General features: G+C 41.3%; 1 protein-coding gene across 1 annotated transcript in view; it reads right to left on the bottom strand.

Moving 5' to 3' along the window:
* The window catches only part of LOC125486002 (unconventional myosin-XVIIIb-like), a 280,703-nt gene that overhangs the window by 61,139 nt on the left and 194,657 nt on the right, over positions 1-24,907 (bottom strand). The window contains exons 32-35 of the mRNA XM_048611748.1: positions 22,581-22,733; positions 9,952-10,065; positions 2,727-2,843; positions 399-482 (exon numbers count right to left, since the gene is read on the bottom strand). Of these exons, the coding sequence (XP_048467705.1) occupies positions 399-482; positions 2,727-2,843; positions 9,952-10,065; positions 22,581-22,733 (468 nt within the window). The remainder of the gene's footprint in view (positions 1-398; positions 483-2,726; positions 2,844-9,951; positions 10,066-22,580; positions 22,734-24,907) is intronic.

Raw genomic sequence — 24,907 nt, 5'->3', positions numbered from 1 at the left:
CTTCAACCCATCAAGTATTTTTGACTAGCACAGACGTGATGGGTTGAAGATCCTTTCTCAATGCTGTAGACCTCGATGAACAAAGTCAATGGTTTTGCTTTGAATAAAGCATTCATCTTTGAACTTCAGAAGACATTAACTCCTATTAGAATATCAAAATTATGTGCTGCCCAGTATAGGTCCATTACTGTAGCATAAAGGAGGCATGGATGTGTTCAATGAGAAACTAAGACTGAAGCAATTGTCAATTGGCACAAAATGGGAATATAAGGTGCAACATCTACTAAGTCTATCTATGCTCTTAAACTCAAAGAAATGCTAGGAGCTGATCTCTGAACATCAGTTACTCCCACAAAACCAACCATAATGTCACTAACTTCAACATTAAAGCCTCCTACCTTTTCTTCAAAACTTTGCTTTTCCTTTGTAGCTTCTTCCAATTGACCTTGTAGCTCCTGTATCTGCGCAATGTCATTGGATGACTATTCACAGAGAGTGAAAGGACATAAAATTTGATAAGTTGAACAAAAATTAATATTGACAACAAATAAAGTTTCTTTTAATATGTATGAAACTGCAACAACTCTCCTGAAAAAAACTGCTGATCAGTGGAAAGGTTTTCAGTGGAAGAAGCCAGCACGCAGAGAGACCTGGACAATATTCAAGCTTGGGCTAATGAGTACCAAGTAACATTTGCAACACACAAGTGCTCAGCAATGACGATCTGAACAAGAATCTAACCATCACCTCTTAACATTCAATGATATTACCATCACTGAATCCCCCAAGGACCAACAACCACAGGAAGGAGGGTTTGAGCTGAAACTGAGATAGGCCGGCTATATAAATGCCACGGCTACAAGAGCAGATTGGAAGCTGGAAATTCTGTGGTGAGTAAGTCACCATCTGACTCTCCAAAGCCTCCCACAGTCTAAAAGGCACAAGCCAAGACTATGATAGAATGTTTTGCACTTGCTTGGATGAGTGCAGCTCTAGTAACTCAGGAAGATTGAAAGCTACAGGACAAAATAACCCATTTGATCAGCATCTCACCCACTTCCTTAATCATTAATTCCCTCTACCACCAGCACACGGTGGCAATGTCTACAACATCTGCATGTGGGTCCCATCTACAAAATGTACAACATCAACATTCCAAGACTCTTTCTGTAGCACCTTCAAAGCTCATAACCACTAAGAAGGATGAAGGCTGGAGATACGTAGGAACAATACCATAAGAAATATCCTCTGAGAGTCAAAAGCCATCCCAATTTGGAAACATTCTTTGACTGTCACAAGTCTCAAAAACCTGGAACCTGCTTCTTATCAGCACTGTATGTGAACATACACTTCAGCCACAGTGAACCAATGAAGATGGTTCATCGCAACGAGGATTATTAGGGATATGCAACAAATATTGTCCTTGCCAGCGACACTCAAATCCCCTTAACTAACATTTTCTAAAAGGGGTGGTTGTTTGAAGACCAGTCTTTCCCAGATGAAGCTCCTATCTTTCTGATTACCCCCACTTTTTCTCCTTTAGTTTGAAGCAAATGTTTACAGGTTGCCTCAGTTCTTTTTTTCTAATATTCTAATATTCTTGTGAAGCACCTTGAGTTTTGTTCTAGAAATACTAAGCTGACACACATTGTTGTCATTGCCCGAGACTATATTGAAGAATGAGGGTCAATACCCCTTGAACAAAACCTGTGAAACCCACAGAATGTTACCATTTAGAAGCACATGAGCAACAGATGCATGAGGACACCATCATTATATTATTCCCCTCCAATTCACATGACACGCAGCCTTAAGCATGCAATCGTATTCCTTCTCTCTCATTGAGTCATACATCTGTAGCACCCTGCCAAACAGCATTGTGGGTGCATCTACACCACACAGACTGCAGTAGTTCTCGAAGGCAGCACTCCACAAATGCTGACCTTGTCAATGACATCCGAATCCCTTAAAGGGTAATTTTAAAAAATGCAGGAGTTGCAGTGTTGAACGGAATGATGGATTTTGTATAATGTCCGAAGGAATCCCAACTGCTTGAGTCAGCTGATTTTATTGTGTGATGATGCATTTCTGTTTGTGTCTTCGCTCAGACCTGGACTCTCATCCTCACTCAACAAGAACAGGCACCTTCTGCAAATCAGTACAACACTTTCACAATTGCCCTCAATCATAATTACAAGCCCTAAACTCGACAAACTCAGAAGAAATGCAGAAATAAAGCAGTCCTGGGCATGCAAATGCCACAAACAGAAATATTTTTACCATTTTTGCTCTGTAAAATAACCTTTCCTCCCTATTGCTAGGCAATTGAATTTACAATAATTTAGAAAGGAACAAGATTAAGATTGTGGTTTTGTGAGTGCTCGTGACTGATTTTTAAACATCGAAGAGTTTTAATATCCCTGTCAATCAATATCATAAAATCACACATTAATAGATCAAATAATAAGCGACAAATCATTTTTGCATTTTTAGGACAGAAGTGTTTGCAGCAGTGTTTCTATGTTTTCAGAATGTGCACCAGATGAAGAAGCATGAAATCTGCTGACTGAGCTGACGCTGAGGATATATTGAAAGAAATAGGACAACAATCTAGACTTGATGTAATTACAATGAAGCAAAGCACAGAAAGCCAATCTGTTCACCACGATTATTATTCAACATAAGCAGGAGGCTGCAAGCAGAAATCGACAATGTCGTCTGTTTACCTGAGCTATCAGGTCCTTATGTTTCTTCATGAGTCCATTCAGATCCTCCTGGTCCTCTTCGAGGCGTTTCAGCAGATCAGCCTTTTCATGCTCCAATTGGTATAACTGCTCATCGACCTACCATCAAACAGTCATATATCTCAGTGAAGCATGGACTAACTCATATTTAGCATCTTTCTCCATCATTGTGCTCCCACCGTATTAGATACCAAATGTAGACTATTCAAGGTTTTTCCTCAAATTTGACAAATTTGTGCATTTTTCTTTCTGCTATTTCAGCAACTTCAGGAATCAAACATCTGGAAACTGGGTGACTGACAATTCTCTGCACTTGATCCACATAGTTGTTAGCTTCTACAGACTGACCTGGCCAAGGTTTCAAACAATGTCTCCCCTTGCTATCCTACAACAATTCACAATTGTCTGTTTGGAAGCTGGAAAGGGCTCCAAATTCCAATGTTCACTCCAAAACTGTACAACCTGAGGCTGCATGGTATAATTGATAGGAAATTAACAGCACCTACGCTGAGAGAGAGGTGGCCTATTTGTTAATTTACACAAACATATGGTTGTATTTTGTCCATCAAAGTTTGAGTCCTCTTTAACCAGTAACACCAAATACTGTCCATTTGAACAGGTTGTTCGTTCATTGTTTATGGGCCGAAGGTCTTTCCTGTACTGTATGATTCTATGTCTTGCCCTCCACAACTTGGGTGCCATGGCAACCTGCAAACAGCAGTGGCTGTGCTTCAAAAGGTATTTAGTTGGTTGTGAAACATTTCGAAAAATCTCGAGGATCTGTAAGGCAATATATAAATATGAGCACTTTGTAAGAAATATAAGCAGAGAGACTAATTTTGAAGTATGACCTATTGTTGCTCATGCAATTGTGTAAATTGTTACATAATTGTACAATTATGACTGTATATAAACGCTATATAACTGCAGAAATGCTCAGTAAATCATTTCCATTTAGCAATGTGTTTGCTGGATCCCTTATTTCATAAACATTTCTAATCCAGAAAGCAGAGGAAAAGAAATCATATTAATAATCTAAGCATCAGTAATCTGTTAAAGAAATGCATAAAACCATTTGCAATGAATGTCAAAAGCATATGTCCATCTGCTAACTGGATGATCGTTCCTTTAAATGGTTCCCTTTAAATAGAAACTTTAACCCAAGGTTTAGATTGCTGCCTGTTTATATAGGACGAAAGCACGGTCGGGTAGGGATTTTGCCCAAAGGTCTGCTCACCGACTAAATGCCCTCATCAGTGTGTTGGGCACACATGGTTAGACTCCCACTCAAAATACATAGAGTCCATAAGGAAATTGTAGCAGGTGCTGATGGATAGATGACGTCATCAACAAGGTCGGGTCACCTGGAATTGTGACCCAAGGAAAGAAAGCACCAGTAAAATCCCAAGAAGAGGCTTCGCAGTGGGGTTATAACTCACTCAGAGATAGTAAGAACTACCGATGCTGGAGTCAGAGGTAACACAGTGTGGAGCTGGAAGAACACAGCGAGCCAGGCAGCATCAGAGGAGCAGGAAAGCTGATGTTTCCGGTCGGGACCCTTCTTCAGAAATGGGGGGGTGTGGGGGAAGGGAGCTCTGAAATAAATAGAGAGAGGAGGGATGGGGCTGGGGAAGATAGGTGGGATGGTGATAGGTGAGTGCAGGTAGGGAGTGGTGGGGATTCTTCAATATGTGGCCAAGCAGTTTCAGGGTAAAGAGATTACCAGAGGTTTGCATTGGGAGAGAGATCTCTCATTGAGAAAGAGAGAGACCAGAAGGGTCCCGACCTGAAACTTCAGCTTTCCTGTTCCTCTGATGCAGTCTGGCCTGCTGTGTTCCTCCAGCTCCACATTGTGTTATCAGTGAAATCCTACTCAGCCTTATTGCTCCTTATACAATATAATGGTTCTTCATTCTACTAGTTTGAATCAGTTCTCACCCATCTACTGTTTCCAGAACCTGCTTCTTACATGGTGGCAATGGTTGGATTTGAACCTGGAGCCTCAAGTGGTCTTCTGCTGGATTAGTGGAAATATTGATGAAGTGCATGCCAACCATTTTTTGAGGTCTCACATTTCAGAGCTTGGTTAGAAGTGCCACCAGATAGGAAAAGCCCTCATTCATATCTTATGCCTATCATTGGCAGCTACCCTATAAGCAGACTATGTACCAAATCAATCAGGCATTTCACTTTGAAAATGATAGCTTTTAACTGAATGACATTACTGCATCAAGTAAACTCAAGGTTTATTTATTGAATAATTATTTGGTACTACAGAAGTTTTGCTGAAAAAAGACGCATCTTGTTGAAGCTTTTCATCTTTCTTCATTTGGACAATTTGCCAGAAATACTAATAGAAAGGGAAATTACATCATATACAGTATAGGTTCATTTCTAGCTCATCTCTTGAGGATAATGCGTTGATAAATCAGAGTCAACTGGCTTGATTAAAACAATGCTTGGTAGTTAACTATCAGTCACCAAATAACTGGCGCTTTCTCCATGGTAATGCCAGTACAGAGTCCATTTGCCAACCAATCACTTCTTTCACAAAAACGTCTTATTCAGTAAAACAATTTGTTCTCCCTTCATGCTGATATTTGTGTGAATTGTCCTGATGAGTGCAAGGTGAAAAGCTTTGCCAAAATGTGTTTTTTTTTCAGTATAATAGTTATAGCATAATTTTTAAGAAATTATCAGAGTTTTTTTTTGCTGTACAATGAGACACAGGAGCACCTTACAGATTTATTATAGTATTACCTCTCTCACGTTTTTCAAGGGCCATCTCACATGGTTTCTAAGCCTAGCTGACTATCACTTTGGCTGTTGTGGTCCTCCTGCAATCTTCATCCTTGTTCTTCCAGACAGGATAATTAAGACTGGCACGCTGCTCTATATCTTGTTAATTGGTGCAATGCCAAACAGCTTGATGGGCAAAGCCATGACTGAAGCAATGGAACATGTATATAGCACCGCTCACTGGGGTAGCATGGCTGGAAATCCAGCCCCACTATTCACAGAGTCATCAATAAATGTAAAGTTTTTAGTAATGTACTCAAAATTCCCCAATTTATGTGACTTTCAGACTCAGGTTAACAGAAAGCATGGACTAAATTTCTGTAACTAACAAGAATTACTATTTATTAAAAAGAAATAGATTCTAGCTGCAGGTAACTATGAACTGTCACATATAACTCCACTAGTTAAAACTCTAGACCCCGTTGTAAACTCCCTTACACATACTTGCAAACGGATACAAAACTTTGATGTTATGGATGGAAGGGAAAACTGGAAAGGGAATGGCTCCTGAGCACAGGGTTTGTTGAGATGATCCTTTCTGCTTGCCAGACAGTGCTGTTCCTCCATCTCTTTCCAGGTTATTTCACTTGCTTACAGGAGGCAACAAGTGAATGGTTTACAACTTAATTGAATTATTGAATTCTCTGAATTATTGGTTTAAAAAAAACAGCTCACAGCAACCAGTGAGGGAAAGCAAAGTGGTTTCTGCAGGCTTTAGGTGTTTGTTCACAGCAGACCTCCTTTCTGGAGGTCTGAAAGCTTCTGATTATATTATTCACATTCACAAGCTATTCACGTAGCTGGGAGCCAATCACATAGCTGCTGGTAGGCAGAAGACCTTTATCGTCAACAACTGATCACCACTCTAAAGAGTGACCATTGAGCTTGCCAGCTCAATTTCACTTCATTCATACCCCTTGGTGCCAGTTTATCTGCAACTGAACTTCTCCACTGGCTGAACAAACTATAGTGTAAACACCACTTACAATCAGCATTAGTAACTTGCTTTTAAAAAGAGCTGCACAACACTTGGTTTTATAACAGTCCTTTTCCCATTCTAGTCCACAAACAAACATGCAGAAAAATAAAAAGATACGGGGCTGAAGCTTACAGTTTTGGGGAAAGTTGGTGAAGTGATTCTTGCTGGGAGTCAAAGTGAGGTTTCTTGTCATATTTTTGTCAACTCACCACATTAATTGGCATTTCTCCCTGTGGCAAGACTCATGTCCAATTTACAACCCCCACCTTTACCAAACACCGTTCCCAGCAGAGGTCCTCCCTAAGACCAGCATCCCTTGCGGCTGCACCATCTTCCAAAGCCCACTGTGCACCTGCAGGAGTGCTGCCATCTGGAAGCTGTGCTGCTCGGCTGTGGAAGGAGTGAGGAGCGATGGCAGAGAAAGAGAGGCTGGCTCCATGATTCTCTGAGAGGGACCTTGACATTTTTGTGGATGGGGTGCTGGAGGACCAACAGAGGAGCCCTATCATCATCATACCTTGCTAGCATGGTTGGAGACTATCACCCGTGTCAGCACCATCTCCATGGTAAGGAGCACTGGGCAGCAGTGCAGCAAGCAGATCAATGATCTTCACTCCCTCAGGGAAATCCAATGTTGCGCTCTATTTTACCCCACACTTATCTGAGCCACAGCACCCATTTCCCACTAATGCTAATGGTCTAACACCCTCTCTGTTGCATGAAACACCTTCCCTGACTCACTCACATTGTCACCCTCCCTCCCACCATTCCGTCCCTGCAACCCCTTCATGCTGCCTCCTCACACCTCTTTCTCTTTCCCCACATGCACAGCCTTAATGCTACTCACTTGTGTATTACTCATTCGCTCCCGCTATGTCATTACAGGAGACGACATCCCAACACACGGAAGAGCAACTTCAGATGAGTGATGGGATCAGTGCCTGATATCTGTGCCCTCACCCCTCCCAGGTAAAGACAGGGACCATTCCCTGCAGGGATTCGGAGACATCTGAATGGTGGCACGGCGACTCAATGGTTAGCACTGCTACCTCACAGGGCTAGGGACCCAGGTTCGATTCCAGCCTCGGGTGACTGTCTGTGTGGAATTTGCACATTCTCCCTGTGTCCTTCAGGGTGCTCCAGTTTTGTCCCACAGTCCAAAGACGTGCAGGCTAGGATTGGCCATGCTAAATTGCCCAGACTGTTCAGGGATGTGTAGATTAGATGAGTTACAGGGGGATGGGTCTGGGTGGGATGCTCTGAGGGTTGGTGGGGACTTGTTGGGATGAAGGGCCTGTTTCCACACTGTAGGGATTCTATGATTCCTTCTATGATCTATACCCCAACACCCAAGTAAGTATCACTTGTCATAGCATTGAAACACTCACACTCACCAGACAGTCAGTACAATGCATTAAACACCAGTGCTCACAAGGTCTTTTGTCCCATGTGTCTTCCAGGTGCACCATCTACCCTAGGCCCAGCTCATCTCCCCCAGAGGAAAGGTCTTTAGCCTCACTGTGTGTGAGTGCAGAGATATCTCACTACATCTCTTGAGAAAAATGAACAAGATGCAGTGAGGTGACCTCAACGTCGAGATGGGCTTCGCCAAACATCTCTCCTTTTTCTACTGCTCATCTCACCTTCACATCGCTCAGAGGCAGCTACTGCTAGTATTACCCAGTGTATCAAAGGACAGTCAATGGACCTGTCCAGGTTTTGCTTCATGATTGCCAAAACTCCAATGCCTATCTCCTCTCACCAGGGCTACAGGGATATGGAAAGAGGAAGTTCACTCTTGGATGGGCTGTAAAGGAGGCAAGCAGAGATGCAGAAGAAGAGGCACCCTTACTATTGTTGTCTACCTCCTACCTTTCTTTCATAATGTTGGCAGATCACACAATAAAGGGAGGTTCAATTGTGAAAAAGGGCTGTTTCCCAGAATTTAATACCAAAACTGCCAGGGCTGAATGTGCTATGAATTCAGAAGTCACGTGACACTAGGTGATAGTCCAACAGGTTTATTTGAAATCACAAGCTTTCGGAGCGCTGCTTCACTGTCTCGTGTGACTTCAGACTTTGTCCACCCCAGTCCAACACGGGCACCTCCACATCATGTGTTGTGGCAGGGCCAGCTGCAGTTGGTCATTTTTGCTGTGTACATGGATTCCCCTGAGGTAGTGCTACATGTCACAGTGCAACTGAAATAGGGGTCTTCCAAAAGTGCAACAGGAGAGTCATGCAAACTAACCACTAACGGTCATTAATAAGTCCCAGCACCAGGAAAAGGATTGGTTACCCCTCGATGCAGGACTGGGAGCAACACAAGGATTTGTTTTGTAGAGGAAAGCCAACCGCAACATGAAACAATGAAGCGTTAGTGAGCAGAGGTGAGGAATTATTTAACCTTGGTGAAAAGCAACTGGGGCAGCAAAAAGATAGGAGAACATTAATGGAAATGACTCAGACAAGATCCTAAGATGAACTGAAGGGAATTCCATGCCTTGGGAAAGAGCACAGCATGGAAACTGAAGAAAGAAACAAGATAAATCACTCCCAGATTGTGAGTTAAATTAGGGGGCTTGTGTTTTGCATTGTGTGTTATCTTACTGCCAGTACAAAAGCCACGATCATCAAAGAGACCAGACAAGCTATGCTAAACCATCAGAAACAGCCTGGGCAGGGGACACCAAACTTTTATTTCAAATGAGAAAGGACAATTCCTTTTGATGTCGTGCTGACAAGCTAATGGGGATCAATTGAGATACATGTAATTGATGTGGCAGCTTTAGGATTGTGTGGTTCACAGAGGCATCAACATACCAGACCATCACAAAACAGAAACAAAAAGGAAATCAAAGCAAAATGGAGCTGAGTGGGATATTTCAGATATTCTTATCGTTTTTTTCCCCAGGAATGAAAGTCCTTTGACATCTTTGGGAGTATTTGGGAGGGGCAGGTATCAAAAAGACACGAAAGAGATTGTCAGGTACTACAGAAGAGGCTTTCAATCCACCAAAGCCAAACTTAATGAGGTTGGTTTAACACACATAGGGAATTAAGCTCTGCTTTGATTATTTTCTTATTTCCCACAGAGTACAGAATAGCAATGTCAGTTTTAAGATGAGGTCTAACTATTTAAGCTGTAAATCTATAATCCTACAGCATTGGGTATTCTACTCACTTAATAAATGCGAGTGTGCCAATCATACTAAGGAAGCCATGGGTATTAGAGCTTATCATTCACTTGTGATAATTACTTTGTGAGAAATGCCATGGTTTCATTCCTTAAAGTTCATGCAAACCAAGGAAAGGGAAAGCTTGGAGGATATGTCCGCAGCAGCTAGTAACTGGGATCATCTGGTGGTCCAGCAAAATTGGACAGTGGACTGAAAATAGAAACAGAAGTGAAGAAATAGACTTTCTTACCGTGTTCTTGTTTCTCTGAATATTTTCCAGCTGAACGTGGAGGTTTTCCAATTCCTGCAACGTAGATTTGTAAACTTTCTCTGTCTCCGCATAGCGAGCCACGCTTTCGTCTAACTGGTGAAGGGAAAGGGGTAACGGATTTTTGAGTGTCAATCTTGTTCTTTCCATTTCAGAGCTGTTCAAATGGCACAACTGTGCACCAAAGTATCTACTGCAAGGTGCCAGGATACAAGAACGTATTCCCTGTCTCCCAGTGAAGTGAGATTCCCATTCTCAGCCAAGCCATCTGGACAAGGCTTCAGAAACAGAAACAGAAACATCTGCTTGCATACACTGAACAGAGGATTCATTTCATAATGGGTTCTGCCTCACACATTTAATATCCTGAAGAAAATCTCTACATAAATGATAGTCAAAACTTGAGAGCCAAAGGCACAGAATACCAGAACATTGTTCCAATTATAAATCCCCATCAATCAACTTTGACCTTCTACTCTCCACATGGATCTGTTCCCTGTAAAGTACTAAATGCAATCATGCAATTTACCTTGTCCCATTGAGTTGTTGATAATTTCAATCAATGATCTGCAAATCTCAAAACCCATTGTCAACAAGAATTTTAGCTTTTTTTCAAAATATTTGTTCATTTCAAACTCAAGTGCCTTGTTAAAAGTTTGTTTCACTTCAGCATAAATACCATTGTTCCCAGACATTAACGGTTCTGAAGGATCACCGGACTCAAAACATTAACTCTGCTTTCTTCCCATAGATGCTATCAGACTTGCTGAGTTTCTCCGGCAATTTCTGTCTTGGTTCCACTACTACTGTCTGGGGAAACGATCCCTTCTAACCTTCCAAGGACAGGCAATCTGAAACCCATAACTTTGATTTCTCAATCCAAGTAGCCACCTTATCACTATTAAGTTGAAAAGCCAGGAAAGAAAAACTGTGTAGATATAATTAACCTGAGACCCAGCAGGAACCATCTTAATAACCTCTATTTATGTTAGAATCTATTTTTCAGATTTCTCAATGGCACCATTATACCCAATAGTGCAGAAAGAAAGGGGTGGCTTTTCCCAGTAAACTGTCACCATTCATCATTAATACACCAGAGTGTATTTGGTAGAGACAGCACTGATGACAAGAGACAGTAGACAGACAAAGGAATTCTTTAGTCCAATGTAACACATATGGACGTTCCCTGTCCGTAGTGTCAACAGTTCCATGCTTATCCTTAATTTCTGTTTCTATCTGGAATGACCTGATGCAAGTGGAATAAAGAATCCTTGCATCATGACTTTTGTGCCTTCTGTGTGCTTAAATCTCATGTTACATTAAAATTATTTTTCAGGGGCAGTTCTAACTTTAATCAAGTTTTGCTCATCCAATTTCTAGCAAAAAGCCCAAAGACACGAGATTGGTCACGGTGTAACTTTTTGAAAGGATTGTGATTAGGAAAGATGTCATTCTCACTGATTTCATGGTTGCGAGCTTTTGGGGAGATTAGGGGGCTGGGTCCATACTGCAGCCTGTGCTACAATCCTGAGTCCAGAACCCAATGACAGGACTTTCCTTCCCTGGAGCGTGGGAGGCTAAGGGGTGACCTTTTAGAGGTTTATAAAATCATGAGGGGCACAGATAAAGTGAATACCTAAGGTCTTCATACCAGGGTAGGGGAATCCAAAGCTAGATGGCATAGGTTTAATGTAGGAGGGGAAAGACTTAAAACAGATCTGAGGGACAACTTTTCACACAGAAGATGGCAAGTATATGGAAAGAGCTGACAGAGGAAGTGGTACAGCCAAGTGCAATTGCAACATTTTAAAGACATTTGGACAGGTATACATATAGGAAAGGTTTAGAGGGATATGGGCCAAATGCAGGCAAATGGAACTAGTTCAGTTTAGGAAACCTGGTTGGCATGGACAATTTGGGGCGAAGGATCTGTTTCTGTTCTGTTTAACTCTATGACTCTATGGTTGGATTGGATTGGATAGCATATCCCACCTGATCTGTTTCTGTTTTCTTAAATTAATGGATGCGGGTGTCACTGGCAAGACCAGTGTTTGTTGTCCATCCCTGATAACCCCTGAGAAGATGGTGGTAAGCTGCCAACCTGAGCTGATGTAGTCCATTGTACCCATCATGTAAAGGTGTGGTCAATTTCAGAGGTGGGCAATATATTTCATGAAAAATACATTAGAGGGAGTGCAGTCTATATCTACTAGAATGAAATAGGGATTCCGATGGTTAAGTTATATGAGGAGATTACATAAACGAGAATTGTCTTCTCAGGAATTTAGGAGGGTGTAATTAAGGTTCATGATATATTATTATTGTTTGGGAAATTGTGTTCTAAAATGGATCAATTACTTTTTGTTTAACTTCGATTTGTACCTCTAAGCTATGAGGGATAGGATTAAGAAAGACGTGGTTTTTAGTAATATTTTAGATTTGGTCCATGAGTGGTAGTGGGGTCTCTTGGAGATTTGTTTTATTTGCATGCATTTAAATCACATCTTTAAAACTCTTGAGGTGCACAGTTCAGTGCACTAGGAGAAAAAGGACAGAAGAGAGAAAATAAAACCTGCTGTTGCCTAGTGACAGGAATCTCATCATAAAGAAAGTTCAACCATCCAGAAGAGACCAGATAGTTCGGAGGTTCTTGAACAGGAGAGCTACTGTCAGTTTATCAGTCTGCAAAAGCAGTTGGGACTAGGGAAGAGATCCAGAGTTGCTTAAAAGAAAATTCCAGAGGTAGGATTCTCCGGAAGATATGAGGTTGCTAAACCTGTGTTTAACAACGTGAGGTGAAGTAGCCGTTTATTTTAAGGGTTCCAGAAAAAAATATTAACTACAGAAAATAGTAACGATAGAATGCATAAATTTTCCAAAAAGTAACCAATTCTAAATGTGCCAAATGAAGAAGGAAGTTTAAAATGAGACAGAGCTAACTCTTCACTGCAGTAAGGTAATGATTTTGCATGTTTCTTTTTAAATTTCTGGTAAAGCCATTTTAAATAGCTCATATGTAGTAACACGGTTCATGTTTTTGTCTTTTGTGTGTAATAACATTATGTTTTCTTGCTAAAAACACATTGGTAGTCTCTTGTGCACATGTTCAAAGACTGACCACCTTGGGAAATAAACATGAAACTGATGATCAAAGTTAAGGAGTGACTTGACCAAAGATTTTAAGATATTAGGGTGAACAGATCGGATAGATACATGGAAATGTTTTTTCCACCGGTTGGCATTTAAGAAGTTAAGGCAATGACCAGTACTATCCATAACCAGCAAGTTCTCCCATGTGAGTGCAAGTGAAGGTGTAGTCACAACTCGGGACAATTGGATCTATCCTTTTCTCTGCCATGCTGGCTCTTCACTCAGTCTCAAAGGATTCTTTAGCCCTCCTGATGCAGCATCTCTAGATTTCATAATCTATCACCTGAAGGTTAATATTACACACAGTTAACAGTTGTTAATGTTAGAGATTAGAGTTTGCTAGATTTTGTTAATGAGAATTGTTGTGGCATTAGGTCACAGTTGAACCTGAATCTCATTGAATGTTGAAACAGATTTCAGGAGCCCAATGTTCCCACATTCCTGTGGGTGACAGGAAACTAACAAGTAGGCCAGTTAAATAATATCAGTCATAAATTGCACCAAGGCGAAGCGTTGATATTTGGAAATACTTATGAGAAAGAGAAAGACAAAGACAACATCATGTTTCCAATAGGATCCTACATCATACTTTTGAGAAGAGGACAAGAGTAAAAAGAGTGAAACATTTGGCCCCATCAAAAATCAATCTCTTCTTTTCAATTGCAGTATAATTCCAGCATTTTATTTCAGACTTCCAGTAATGATGGCTTTCTCTAACCAATTAGGATTAATTTAACAATGAACACATCAATGGGCCACATCATTGTGACTTATTTTGATCCATTTCTACTTCGTAACAAAAGTAACTTACACGGTATTTAATGTAACCTGAGATTGTTCCCGTACATTATTTGCCACTTTGACATCACAAGAGGAACATTTTTTTCTATCTGTTCCAAATCATTGAAAAAGCTCTACCAGCAACAACCTGTTGACAAAATATTAGGTCTACAAATATCCTCTCAGTCTTGATGGTCTAAACTGGCTCCCATCGCCCCTTGGAGCAAATTCAAAGACCATTCTGTGGCTTTAGCTTCTGTTACCTCAAGGTATCATTTTCTTAGAGTCACAGAGAGCGTCAGGTCATTCTAGCCCCAAAGGAAGCTGTTTGGGCCATCAATTTGATGCCAGCTCTCTGTGGAGCAATCCAGTCAATCCCATTCCCCAGCTCTATCTCTGTAGTCCTTCAAAGTCTTTTCCCTCAAGTGCCCATCTAATCGCACTTAAAAATGGTGTTGGGGGCCATGGCCTGAGGAGGAAATCCAGAAACCCTGGTCAGAGTTTCACCTAACGTTCCCAGTTAAGTAAACATCACTGTAAATGATTCCAGTATAATGGGGAACCATGTGTAGTCTTGTGTTGTGCAAGAAATGATCCATTCCTTCCAGTGTCTACTGGCAAAACTTCTGAAAACTTCTTTTGCATGGCATCCAACCAACAAAGGATCCATATACAATTTTGTCAGGTCTTTGGAACAACTCTTGTGATTGTTGGGGGACAGGAAAGTTATGAAAAATTCCAAATTTCGCGGCTTCTCTGGTTATCTGTCCCTTCCTACTCTACTCCACTTATTCAACAAATCAATGGCAAAGTCTTGAGCCATTTTAACGCTACACTTTCGAGCTCCTCTCGAATCCCCACTGCCTCATTACATCAGTTGCCAACAGTTCCAAAAAAATGTCAATGGCTGTAAAGTACATATAGACCTCCTGTGATCATGAAAGGTATTGAAATAAATGCAAATTTTTCCCTGCCCTGTTTTATAATGCCCCAGTGAAGTACACAGGTAACTTTATCGCATTCAAGGAGCTACGTAAATACAGGATGTAGTTGTTGTGGCCCACATTTAAAAAAAAATCTCAAAATACATTTTCAAGAGGTGATATAGTGTCTAGGCGATTAGCACTGCTGCATCACAGTGCCAGGGACCCAGGTTCAATTCCACCCTCAGGTGACTGTCTGTATGGAGTTTGCACATTCTCCCTGTGTCTGCATGGATTTCCTCTGGGTGCTCTGGTTTCCACCCACACTCCAAAGATGTGTAGGTTAAGTGGATTGGCCATGCTAATTTGCACATAATGTCCAGGGGATGTGTAGGCTAGGGAAATATAAGGACAGGATAGGGGATGGGTCTGGCTGGGATGCTCTTCAGAGGGTCAGTGTGGACTCAATGAGTCGAATAGCCTGCTTCCACACTGTAAGGATTCCATAACTGTTTTAGGGAACATACTCCCTCTCTATCACAAAGGCTCAGCACAATCTTCTTCTCCACTGCTAAGCACCATGGAATATTCCCTATGGCTTTACATGGGTTATAAGTTGTTGAAACTTTGTTTGATGTTTATTAATGATCAGTGTCATGCTGTTGTTCCTTAATGTTCACAGCGACTCTCAATAGTATACACTGGTGATTGAGAAGCAGAAATGAAAAAATAGATTCCAACACCAGAAGTTAACATTTTTTAGAAAATGGTGAACTGAAAATGTGCAATACTTCACCATTTCAGGCAGCTTTCTTGCAGATTGTTCAAATAAATCAGCTTCAGACTTTCTAAGATGAATAGATGTTACTGGAGAGTGCTAAATTCCAAATACGCTCTGGGAACAGAGTATGCAGTCTTGATATAAAAAGAACAAGTGAATATTAACCTGTTAAAGACTGTGAGAATGTCATGACAGCACAATTATAATACAGGCAGTCCCCAGGTCCATTCGTAAGTCGATTTGTACACAAGATGGAACACAATGTATTGACAAGGTAAAGGACCCATCCGTAAGGATGGCACGATGGCTCAGTGGTTAGCACCTCTGCCTCATAGCACCAGGGACCTGGGTTCGATTCCACCCTCAGGCTATTGTCTGTGCAGAGTTTGTATGTTCTCCCTGTGTCTGTGTGGGTTTCCTCCAAGTGTTCTGGTTTCCTCACACAGTCCAAAGATGTGCCGGTTAGGGGGATTGACCATGCTAAATTGCCTGTAGTGTCCAGGAATATGCAGGCTAGGTGGGTTAGCTATGGGAAAGGGTAGGTGGTGGGTCTGGGTGGGATGCTCAAAACTAAAAGGGGCAGCGCAGTGGCTCAGCGGTTAGCACTGCTGCTGCCGCACCAGTGACCCCGGTTTGATTCCAGCCTTGGGTGACTGTGCAAACTGCACACAGACATTCTCCCTGTGCCTGCATGGGTTTCCTCCGGGTGCTCTAGTTTCCTCCCACAGTCCAAAGATATGTGAATTGGCCATGCTAAATTGTTCATTGTGTTCAGGGATGTGTGTAGGTTACACGGGTTAGTCATGGGAAATGCAGGATTACAGGGATTGGAGGGGGGAGTGTGTGATTGGACTTAATGGGCTGCATGTCCTGTTTCTACACTGTAGGGATTCTATGGTAAGTGAAACAAATGTTCATATGTTGGGTCTTTAAAGTACATCCCCGTACTGGGCTGGGGAAGGTAGGTGGAATGGCAACAGCTGAGTGCAGGTGGGCAGTGGTGGGCATTGGTCAGTGAGGTTTGTATTTGCGTTTGTAATACGAGTGTTCGTAGGCCAGATATTCACAATCAGGCACCCCCCCACCCTCCACCATATGTTTATGATAAATGGTTAGCATCAACAGAAAGCAGTTAGAAGTTATAAGTACATCATTTAATGTAATCTTTTGATCATCATCATATGATGAAAGGTCATAAAATATGGTTATTATTATTTGGAAACATGGCTTCCAAAGTTGAAGAACAATGTAAAGCTATAAGTTTAATCTGTATTTTTATGGATTATGAAAAGAAAGACATGGTTTTTAGCTTCATTTTAGGTTTGTTCTGTGAGTAGTACCAGGGTAGATATCCTGTTTGTTCACACATGCACTTTTAAAAAGGTTTTACAGCATTTAAGTAGAGCTGGTGTGTTAGTGGTTCAATATATTCAAAAAAAGTCAAGAAAATTGGGCTTCTACCAAACAATTTTGTGTGCAACAACACGGAGGCAGAGATAGAAACATCCATAAAAGCAGTGAGCTAGGATGCAAGATCATTTAGAGAAAAGAGACCTTAACAGGAAAACTGTTGGCTTAGCAATAATTGAACAATGTCAAATAGATGTAACAAGTGGCTCAGAAATCAGGAAGAGATAATGTCCAGAAGCAGGAAGCTGTGGTGATGTCCAAGAGCAAGATATCCTACAAGACTGATGAAGGCATGCATATAAATAACACAGGTTAAGGAGTAAGTGAGCTGAGTTAGCAGCTTAATAAAAATCAAAAGAACGGTTCATGTTGTAAATGAGAAACCAAGACAGAAATTTCTGGAAAAGCTCAGCAAGTCTGTGGAGAGAAATCAGAGTGAACATTTCAGTTTGAGTGACCCTTTGTCAGAACAGGGTTAAAAACTGTTGAATCTTTCTTTTTGATATTTGTAATTATACCATTTCAAATAGTTTTAGCATAGTGTAATGTAGTTTGTGTTTCTACTTTCAGTGCAGTAAACGTTCGTGTTCTTTTGTTAAAAGTACATAGGCAGCCTCTTGTGAATATTGTCAATGCCTGACCACCACGTTAAATAGATAGCAAAAATAAACCCAATGGTCTATCGAGCCAAGTTTCACTCTGTATCTGACTTACCCAGTCATAACCATCAGCTGGAATCAAAACAATACTCATCAACCACAAACAGTTTGATGTGTCAATTCTCATCAGTGAAAATGTAGTTTGGAACATTACTCTCCAATTGACAGAAGGTCATTTCATTGCAATCTCTAGTTAATGGATTTTATGTCATTCTCTAGTTTTTGGGATGAAGTGTCACACAGTAGTTAATGCAAAGTGGTTTAATGTCCCTATCCAGTTAATGCAAAAAAAGCTTACTATCACTCTCTAGTTAATTGGTTTAATGTTCCCAATTAATGAGATATAAATTAAAGCATCTCTCTTTAAGTAATAGAAAGCTTTTTGGGACATCTCACTCTCATGGGAAGCAATTTACTTCTCCAACGAATTGAGGTTTGGTTCCACTTCTGCATCCTATTTGGATGTCTCTGGGTAACAGTGGCCTGTCTCTACCTAAGAGTAACTGATCAGATTCTGGTAGGATGCTGCAACTCTCCAGTTTATGAAGACTGTAAGGATTCCCTACTGTGAGGTAGAGAATTTGTATTCACTGCAGCCTGAGCAGTGTGAAGCCCACACTATAACCATCTGCCAGGATTGTTAGGTTCGGGGGGAGGATGGATTCCAGAAGGAAAAAAATGCAGACAACTCAATCAACATCTCTCAAATCCTCAATTTTGTCAGAGAAGAATGGTGTCCAGGAAGTTGAACATATTACAGAAAGGTCAAAGAGTTAAATGATAAACAAAATCAACTTTCAAAGGATGGTTAGAGCTTTTGGAGGAGTGTTCACTTCCTGAACTGTGATTCACTTTGATCCATTGCTACTGAGGAACACAAGCAGCAAACAGACCCTGTTTAATTTAATCCAAGATTATTCTTGGCATTTATTTGTTGAATTGATATCACCAAAAGTGGAAAATATCCTTCAACTTCTGTAAGTTCCAAATTATCCAGAACCCAGCAGCAGCATCCTGTCATGCTAAAACATTACTCCTGGCAAGAAAGCAAGAGTATTAAATAAAAGGAACACAATTATCAGCCTGTACGTTTAACAGCAGCAGGATGGCTTGGAGTGGTTTCAGATGTAGATTGGGAACCATTTAAATGTCAGATTAGGACATTATCTCAGTCCTGTGATTAAATCACTGCTTTTTAATCACTGCCAGGTGCCCATATATAATCCTCCTGAGTCTCTCAACTAAACTGTTGTTTTGTACTACACCAGCTAATACTTATACTTAGTCAAAAATAACTTTCTATTCATCATTATTTTCATCACCTTCAAAAATGTTGTCTGGTCTCACGTGGGTTAGTCCAACCGGCTCTTAGTTGATATGCCTACCAGAAGTTTGGAATCATGTCTAATATCTGGTTACACTCCTCCAAAAGCTCTAACCATCCTTTGAAAGTTGATTTTGTTTATCACTTAACTCTTTGACCTTTCTGCAATAAGTCAACCCTTGACTGGAATCATTATTCTTCTTTAATCAGACTAGGCTTCTTGCTCTTTAAAAAGAAACTAAGGATAAAGCAAGGTGTAGAGCTGGATGAACACAGCAGGTCAAGCAGCATCAGAAGAGCAGGAAAGCTGACGTTTTGGGCCTAGACCCTCTGAAAAGGGCCAGGCCAACTGGATGACAGATCTTAAAGAATGCATTATGTTGGCACAGATGGTACTGCTGGGTGGAACATAATCAGATCTCCTAGCCTATTTCTGAAAAGTAGAAATATGGCACTCAAAACTACTCCAGTGACAAGATGGCTTTGATACTTTATTAAACGCAGTCTGGTTGAACTATGGATCTTGCAGACTGAAGATTAAAATGAAGAATTGGCTGAAGTTTGAGAACCAGTGTGCTAACTGTATAGGAACCAACACTAGTGATCGAGGGGCTAGGAGAATGGGCACTCAGGCACAAGCTTAAACGCCAGAGATTTAGGACAGAGAACGGGAGATATTTTCTTTCCCACTGAGGCTACGGAGCAGTGGAATGCACTAGCAGTGTTATGGATTGAGAAAGAGAACAAATATTGCGAAGTAAATTTGATGGATGATTAAAGGATTGAGGAATAGGAACACAGTAACAAGATAGGCACATGGGTGACAGCTGTTTGCATAGTAAATAACAGCCTTTCTGAGTTGTAAGTTCCACGCAATTCTATGTGAGATAAATTAGGAAGAAATGAGGGGATGCTACTCTTGAGTTTCTAAAAACCTGTAGATAGATAAAGAAAGGAAAGACTGAATGAGGATCAAAGAAAGTGCAGCAGCTGAAATCTTGGAAACTCATGAGTTACAGATGAAAGCAATGGTGCACATTTGAATTCCAGCACCATAAGGCTGCAGAGAGATGAAAGAGCATCCATGGGACAACATTATTTAAAGTTGCTGCCACAGCCTCTGCATTTTGTATGATGAGTAGCGAGGACAAGAGAAACCTGTCCAGTGTGCAGTCAGTCTGCATTTAGTTCCTCATCTGTGGGTTTAGTCTCCCTGACTCTAGATTCAGAGCTGGTCCATCATGCAAATGTGTGAATAAAAACCAAAAGAATTGCGGGTGCTGGAAATCAGAAACACAAAAACAGAAATTGTCAGAAAAGCTCAGCAGGTCTGGCAGCATCTGTGGTCAGAAATCAGAGTTAATGTTTCGGGTTGAGTGATCCTTCGTGAGAACTGGTGGTAGTTAGAAAAAAGTTGGTTTTTACGTAGATGATAGTGTGTGTGTGTGTGTGTGTGTGTGTGTGGGGCGGGGGGCAGGAGGGGTGGGTTGGGGGACGTGGGAGAAATTAAGGAGTAAATGATAGGTCGAGACAGAGCCCAAAGAGAGAAAACAGTTGGATAGACAAAGGATTAGAGAACAATCAGCCTGGGAGAATGAATGGCAGCTAATAGGGACTATTAGTGGCTAACAATGGTTTGTGTGCAATAACAGGCCTGGTGTGTACAAGTTGGGGTAGAGACGTGGGAGAAGGCGTCTCAATCCCTAAAATTGCACAAGCTAGAAGAACAGCACCTCATGTTCCACTTAAGAACTCTACAACCTTCTGGACTCAATGTCAGATTCAACAACTTTAAGATTCCTGAAACCTTAACTCTGATTTCTCTCCACAGATATCGCCTGGCCCGATGAGCTTTTCCAGCAATTTCTGTTTTTGTTGTTGATGCAAGTGTGCGAAATTGGTGGTAATTGTGCCATTAAAATGGTAAATGTAGGAAATAAATAAATTAATAGATCTATTCATCTCAGATAAATTCCACAATTTATAAACAGACATTCCACAAGATGACCAAACAGGACACTGTGATAAGTTAAACGTGCCTTAAAAAACATCAGTTGCAAAAATTCCGCAGTCTTGTGCTGTTGTGCAGTAGGGTTAAATTATACAAAACATAACTCTAGATTCCAAACTTTCTGTTGTTATCTTTATATTAGATGTATTACTGATTGCCATCTTTATCCTTTGCATCATTTTGCACAATATTTTCTTAGAACAGTAAATATTCTGGTATTTCCAGTACTTTTCTTTCTACATCCTGATCTTCCTAATTTCTCATGCGAGTACCATATATCACTTAATTCTGAGTTAACAGAACCACAATGGACCCTGGTTCAACTCCTGGACTGTTCAGTGAATTTAATGTGTTTAAACAGGGAAGTATCCATTAGCACAGGGTGACAGCTTTAACAAACGGTAAACACACCTACCACAAGGTGAGGCGATGGCCTAGTGGTATGTTGACCCAGATAATGTTCTGGAAACCCAGTTTTAAATCCCGCCATGGGAGATGGTGAAATTTGAATTCAATAAAAACCTGAAATTAAGAGTCTAACACTGACCACGAATCCATTGTCAATTGTCAGGAAAGACCCATTGGGTTCACTAATGACCTTTAGGGAAGGAAACTGCCATCCTTACCTGGTCTGGCCTACATGTGACTCCAGACCTACAACAATGTGGTTGACTCTTACCTCCCCTCTGGGCAATTAGGGATGGACAATAAATGCTGCCTGGCCAGTGATCCCCTCATCCCGTGAATGAATAAAAGAAAAAAGAAGTCACTTCCTATTCACTCTTGGGACAATATGGATGACATTGACGGGGCCAGCGTTTACTGAGCATTCCTAATTCTCCTTGAGAAACTGATGACGATACCTTCTCAAGCCATGTGTCCTATAGGTATACCCACAGTGCTGTTCAGGAGGGAGTTTCAGGACATTTTATCAGGCAACTGAGAAGGAACAGCAATATATTTCCAAGTCAGGATGATGAGTGGCTTGGAGGGGAAACCTGCAAATGGTGGTATTGTATCCACATATCTGTGCCCTTGTCCTTCTTACTTGGTACAGGTTGGGATTTGGAAGGTGCTGCCACAGGCACTTCGCTGATTTGCTGCAGAACATGTTGTAGACAGTGTCCAGTGGAGGGAGTGAATGCTTGTGATCCTGTTACAAAATGCTCTTATCTGATGAGGTCCCAGCCACAATGACCTTCCCTCAATGCAACTGCGTTCACAATAAGAATCTTTACTTTGGTAAGGTCCTGAACAAAAGAACAAAGTGTTCTAACAACAATGCACTCAGGATTATAGGGGACAAAATTGGAAGGTGAGGTGTTGGTGACAAAACAAAAGGGGATAACTGGAAGAATAGAAGCATGCTTAAAATCTGGTAGAGTTCCACATTATAAAGCTGAAGACAAAAACATGAGTAGGTACAGGTTGCATCAGTTCTCTGGAATCTGATGGCTTAGTAACCAACTGGTAAAACCGTGTTGGGCTTAGGCTTTCTCTGGAACACCAACACCTCTCTGTTTTTATTTCCAAAGGCAGCAATGATAGAGGGAGGCAATGTGTTCTGACTGACCTGCATCTGGAGTTTGTCCACCTCCTGTTTGTTGATGGTTTGACCAGGATTCTGCATCGTACCCAGCAGCAGCTGAGCATCAGCCAGGAGGGCATTCTTGCGTCGTAAATCCTTGCGCAACCGTTTCTCCACGTCAAAGTCTCGGTGACCTATCTGGACAAGGAGATTTCCACTGTTACTGACAGTTACGTTTCTTTTTGAAACACAGAATGAAGCAGTTTGAATTTCCACAGCTGCTGTAATTCTCCAAACCATAGAAAGATAGACTAAAAGAGCTGAGGTGGACATTCTCTGTCTTCCCCCTCTTTTGAAGCAGAGTCTCATCCTTGTTCTGTTATTATCTAAAAACCCTCCTTTCTCATTCCGTTCCCACTGTTGCAATGCATCTCAAAATGGCTTCCTTTTTCAATCACATGCTGGCGTCTAGGAAATAGAATGTAAGAACATAGAACATAGAACAGTACAGCACAGTACAGGCCCATCAGCCCACCCATTATCCTACTCTAAGATCAAACTACCCTGCATACCCTACATTTTACTATCATCCATGTGCCTATCCAAGAGTCGCTTAAATGTTCCTAATGTATCTGACTCCACTACCACCACTGGCAACGCATTCCACGCACTCACCTCTCTCTGTGTAAAGAAGACTCAGCAATATCTCACTTCAGGGACTCTGAAATGGGCAGAGCTTGCCTGGGGTTAACCTTTAGCCAGTTAAATCAAGATTTCCCACAGGATAAACTAGGATGAACTTAATTATAGCAAATGGCCAATGCTCTTTGACTAACTTTCATATCTCTAATTAAACTGGGGATTGCTGTACAATTTTCATATGTATTAAAGTACAGTACAAATTAATCTTTATTTCACCTCACTCCAGGAGTAGCTTGCACTTGTACCTGATGTTACTAACATCTCCAATCTGTCAGTTTATTATGAAGATGTGACAAATGAGTGTAGTTCATTTGATAGCTTTTCACTTTTAAGGAAGAAAAGTGTTGCAGTCACTGGCTATATTTATCCCTGGAGTTTTCAGTCATGTGATTTCTTGCTCTATGTCGTCAAATCAGCCTTTTACCCTGTGGCTAATACTTCTAGAATAAATAAACAACGGAATTCAAAGCATTTGAACAAACGCACTATTTTGTTTGACTGCTCTCCAATATTTTTTCCAGGTTAATTGCGACAGTATCCAGGATATTATGATATAATAATATCCTGGCTCAGTGGTTAGCACTGCTGCCTCACAGCGCCAGGGACCTGGGATTCAATTCCACCCTCGGGCGACTGTGTGGAGTTTGTACATTCTCCCCGTGTCTGTGTGGGTTTCCTCCAGGTGCTCCGGTTTCCTCCCACAGTCCAAAGATGTGCAAGTTAGGTGGATTGGCCATGCTAAATGCAGGGTTAAAGGGGGATAGGGTAAGGGGGAGGGTCTAGCTGGGATGATCTTTGGAGACTTGATGGGCTGAATGGCCACCTTCCACACTGTAGGGATTCTGTGACTCTCCATCAGGAAATAACTCATATTGTAGTGTGGGCTAGTGACTCTACAGAGGTGTGAAATATTACTGAGCTATTGGTCATTTGCATGTAATTGATCTTACTGCACCCTTTCCAAAGGCAGGGGCTAATGGGATAGCTCAACTCAAAGAGTCAATGCAATATCAAATTGAATCTTCTGTGCTGTAAGATTCTATGGGACGTCAGATAAACCATATCGGGAGGTCAACTACAGAGCTGTTCGGAATTTCACCTGTGTTGTAACAGAAAAGGGGCTATTGAACTGGAAATCTTACAATCTCTGAGCTATTTTACCATTGAGTTTTTGATGGTGGATTTTGCACTTCTGAAAATGTTACAGATGGGAGAGCTGTACGATGCACTTCCATATCAGGGGTTGCATGGGCTACAGTGAAGGCAAATCTTTCCTTACTCTAACAAAAAGATACCAAACTACTCCTCTCTCTTTTCCAGCTATGAGCCATGTACATTATTTCAACAGGGCTCTGCCATCTGCCATCTGCCATCCTTCTGAGACTGTACAATGAAATTAACAAGTCAGGGCCAACTTATCAGCATCTTGTTGATACAAGATAGGATTTCGCTTATGAAATTACCTAAACTCACCGAATGTTTGACCACAAGATCTAGCAGAGGGAGAAAACCACTAGATTCCAAAGTGATGGAATCCATTTCCAACCCACTTACCTCCACTACCAGTCATCAAATAACCTTGAATCAGAGACAGTAGGAACTGCAGATGCTGGAGAATCCGAGATAACAAGGTGCAGAGCTGGATGAACACAGCAGGCCAAGCAGCATCA

Source organism: Rhincodon typus, chromosome 24 (assembly GCF_021869965.1).
Source record: "Rhincodon typus isolate 14 chromosome 24, sRhiTyp1.1, whole genome shotgun sequence".
In the NCBI taxonomy this organism is placed as follows: domain Eukaryota; kingdom Metazoa; phylum Chordata; class Chondrichthyes; order Orectolobiformes; family Rhincodontidae; genus Rhincodon; species Rhincodon typus.
This window is presented reverse-complemented; position numbering and strand designations above follow the sequence as displayed.